Below are 4,151 nucleotides of genomic sequence, written 5' to 3' on the forward strand. Positions count from 1 at the left end.
CTAGAATAATTATCATGGAAGTGGATACCTCAGCACCCAAATGTATTTCCCTTTCTTTATTCATAGAAACTCAACACAAAAAGCTTTCACTCCCATATCTCTAAACCCAAAAGTGTTTCCCTTTCTTTTGTTCCCTTTTTTCTCTCAAGAAGGGAAGGGACGAGGAGGTGAGCAATGGTTATGTGGGTTTGGGTGGAGGTGGGGCATTGTGGTTATTGGGTTTAGAGGTGGGATGCAGTGATGTTGGGTTTATGGCCAGGGTTGTGAAAGTGAGGGAAGGGGTGCTGAGTGCTGACTATCACGCATAGAAGGTAAATGTGTCCTTTAATTATAATTGTGGGTGCAGAAAGTAATTCTTGAAAATGAAAGACGATTCCGATTGATAAGTACGGTGGATCCATTGATTTCTCTTTAGGAAATTACTTTATGTACTCCACTTTTTTCATGTTACACCCCTCAAATTCATAATATTTCCTTCTTACCCTTCTTCTCCCAAATAAACCTTAGTCACCTCTCCTTCAAACCTCTTTGACCATCCATCTCCCCTCCACCCAATGCCACCTAGACTCTGCACCAAATCCACCACCGCCGCACGGGTCACTGTGACCCACGAACTTCCACATTGCAGCAAACCCACCATTCCACTGTACCACGTTTTGGATTGAGAAATCCGTAATACAAAATGCATTATGGATTCATGAGGATATAAAAAGCAAATATTGGGTGCATAAAGTACTTACCTTGACTTCAAAGGAAATTGGCCGATTAGCATATTATTCATAGAATAGTGGATATATAATAATTAGAATAGACCCCTCAAAAAGAGAAAGGAATAGTTAGATTAGACCAAAATACTACTAGTACCTTAATAAACAAATAAATAAATAAGGTGAGAGAAAAAAAAAATGTAGAGGAACCTGGAAACTTCCACGAGGTTTTCGGTGAAAACCAAATTTGGGGCTTTGCATCGCAAGATTTACCCTTTCCAATCAAAATTCTTCTGCCTTCCCCTACCAATTCTTTCTCTCAACCGATTTGTAAGTTTCTCTCTCAGATTTCTTATTTCGTTATCAATTCATGTTTTTTTAATTTTTTATTTTCTACGTTTTTATTCTGAGACGAGATCTGTATCTGTATCTGTTTTTCTTTCGTTAAAATATTTTTCTTTCTGCTTTTGTTTTCTCGTTCCACTAATTGCCACGTTCAATCCCTAGATTTATACGTCGATTATTCGATTGCTTTTCGTGCAATTCGCTGATTTGTATTTTAGTATAACCTTGTTGGTGACAATGATGCGATATAGCGTATGGTGATTGTTTTTTTCTTTTTTGTGACATTTTAATTAATTTTGTTTGTGAAGATCTGAGTGAGGGGTTTGGCCAATGACGAGTGGTTTTGGTGAATCAACGAGAGCGTCTGCACCGAGCCCATCATGCTCGGGGAACAGTTCAAACGATGCCGGTGATTTTGAATGCAACATATGCTTCGATTTGGCGCAAGACCCTGTGATCACACTCTGTGGTCACCTATTCTGTTGGCCATGCCTTTATAGGTGGCTCCACCATCACTCCCATTCTCAGGAATGCCCTGTTTGCAAGGCCCTTGTGCAGGAAGAGAAATTGGTTCCTCTTTATGGAAGGGGCAAAACACAGACTGATCCCAGGACCAAGTCATATCCTGGAATGGAGATCCCCCACCGTCCTTCCGGGCAGAGGCCGCAAACCGCGCCACCCCCGCCACCTCCTGAGGCTAACCCTTTCGGGAGTTATGGGTTTGGACTAATGGGAGGGTTCATTCCTATGGCAACTGCTCGATTTGGAAACTTCACGCTTTCCACTGCCTTTGGCGGGTTTATCCCGTCCCTACTCAACATTCATTTCCATGGGTTTCAGGATGCCACTGTCTATGGGACAACGTCTGGTTATCCCTTTGGGTTTAATGGCTTTCATGGAGGGAACACGCGGGGTTTTACGCAGGCAACTGGTCAAGTGCAGCGGCAGGAGGATAATGTTTTGAAGAATCTGCTTATGTTGATTGGGTTTCTTGTCCTTCTTACGGTAATTTTTGTGTGGTAATGGTCGTTCTGTGTTGAGGTTACAATGCTTCTTAAGGAGTTGCGTGTGTAAATATTTTAACTGGCTTTATGAGGGAATTGTATGCTTGAGAGTGCTGCCACTTTGGCTCTTTATTAACTGTATTATAAGCATATGCAGTAAACTTGAATGCTGCCTATTTGTCTTTATCGCTTGCCTGTTGTTTTTTCTGTCTTTTAATAGCTTCTCTCAATCTGATACTATATTTTGGTCTTAAAACCTTTGGTTGTTGGTCTCACAAAAGTGGCTTATTTTTCAAGTATCTGGAATAATAGTTGGTAGCTTCACTGTGCTGCCCATGGTCATTAGCAGCTCAAGTTTTGGTTTGACAATTAGTATCTCATTATTGGAGAGTTATTGTGATTGATAACTGAAACTTATCAATGTTATTTGTCTCCTTCCTAACGGAAATTGAGGACGTGGTTTCAAACAAATGGAAACACTTGGATGTTTCCAATATTCAAGATGGGGTTATGTTACTAGATTTACATATTTTTGCTTTGGTTGTATTTTGGATTTGCATTGGAGACATACTAAATTCATTTAGCGTGGTGTAGGCATGTAGCTAGCTTTGCTCTTAAGACTAATTCCAATAGAGATCAATGTATAAATAGAGAGGCTTTGATGCTGGAGTCAATATTTATCTCATCTTCCTCTTGCATAGATATTCTGTTTTGGATTGAGTAATGGACAGAATAATCTTCAGAGTTTTCTGATTTTTATTGGTATGTTTGGAGGAGGGGAAGGAACATAGAGAAGGGAAATAAATTTAAGAGAAAGTGGAAAGAGAAGAGGAAGAACGGCATATTATTAGAACAAAAATTCAATTTTTTTTATTTTATTTTCATTTCAAATTTAAACTTTTCACTCTTGTTTCATTGAATGAAAGGGTAAAAAGCTTTTGCATATAGAAGCCTAGACGGATATAAAGTTTATTATATGTATAAGGGAGTTGTCATGATACTTCTTTGGATGCGGTAGTTAGGGTGAATGTAGCTGATTTTTACTAATAATGGTTGAAGGTTTAATTTATTGAGTATAAAAAGAAGCTAATGAAAGGCTAGACACTAACAGTTTAAATATTATTAGCATAATGTTGTGTTGTGTTGTTTTTTTTTTTTTTTTTTTGGATTTGGGTTCTCTCCTGTGCCAGGAGAGATCCTGTTTGAAAAATTTTAGGCATTTTCATTAGTTTAAAACTTAATTTACGTTCAGCAATGTGGTTTTTCATTTTTTAGAAGAGAAACATAAATGAAAATGTGCAGCATGGATATTGGATGGTCTTTTGGCAAACCCACATGTGTAGTTTCTCGGCGTAGCACTACGATGTACCTTTGGATGTTGTTATTGAATCATGTAATTACAATAAGTTTTGGTTGATTTTTATTTCAGTCGGCCTTAAAGTAAGTTTTAAACTAATGAATTTGCTAAATTTTTTCAAAATGGCCTCTCCTGTTACAGGAGAGGATCACGAATCCGTTTTTGTTTTGTTCCCAATTACATTTCGATTTAAAGAAGAAAACCAATCAACCATGTAGGCGAAATCAAGAAACTATAAAGGTGAAAGTATAAGAGAGACCATTAAGCAAATCTTTACGTTTTGATTTTCATTAAACTAGTAGATAAATATGATATTTTTTGCTATGAGTGGATAAATAAGTTCTTACAATTTAGTATTTTTTACTTTTAGTTCTTATATAATTATTTTTTTTAATTCTTATAAATTATATATTTTTATTTTTCTTTCTTGTAACATTTTAAATAACACTTTTTTCATTGATCAAAGTGATATCTAAAATGTTTTAAGGATTAAAAAGAAAATAAACATAATTTACAAGAAATAAAAAAAATAATTTTGCAAAGACTAAAAAGTAAAAACAATGCTAAATTATAACGAAATATTTTGACATTATTTGATCACGTAACTTTTTTTTTAAATTTTATCTTTTATTATATTTCAAATAGAATTTCAATTCAAAGATATTTGAGCCGTAAATATTTTCCTTTTAAGGATGTTTTCTTTCTCTTTCTTATGTACGTCCATGTATGTGTGTAATT

The 4,151-nt window shown here is 35.9% G+C and overlaps 1 protein-coding gene across 1 annotated transcript; it reads left to right on the forward strand.

The window, feature by feature from the left end:
• Positions 1-833: 833 nt before the first annotated feature.
• LOC114421023 (E3 ubiquitin-protein ligase RNF185-like) lies at positions 834-2,242 on the forward strand. The gene is made up of 2 exons (XM_028386775.1): positions 834-1,037; positions 1,361-2,242. Exon 2 carries the CDS (start codon positions 1,383-1,385, stop codon positions 2,073-2,075), a length of 693 nt encoding a protein of 230 aa, XP_028242576.1. The 5' UTR covers positions 834-1,037; positions 1,361-1,382; the 3' UTR covers positions 2,076-2,242.
• The last annotated feature ends 1,909 nt before the right edge of the window (positions 2,243-4,151 follow it).

The sequence above is a fragment of the Glycine soja genome, chromosome 1 (assembly GCF_004193775.1).
Source record: "Glycine soja cultivar W05 chromosome 1, ASM419377v2, whole genome shotgun sequence".
Lineage (NCBI taxonomy): Eukaryota > Viridiplantae > Streptophyta > Magnoliopsida > Fabales > Fabaceae > Glycine > Glycine soja.

What these genes read in the sequence shown, in the direction of transcription:
- LOC114421023 (XM_028386775.1), top strand. Translation starts at nt 1,383, where the DNA reads ATGACGAGTGGTTTTGGTGAATCAACGAGAGCGTCTGCACCGAGCCCA.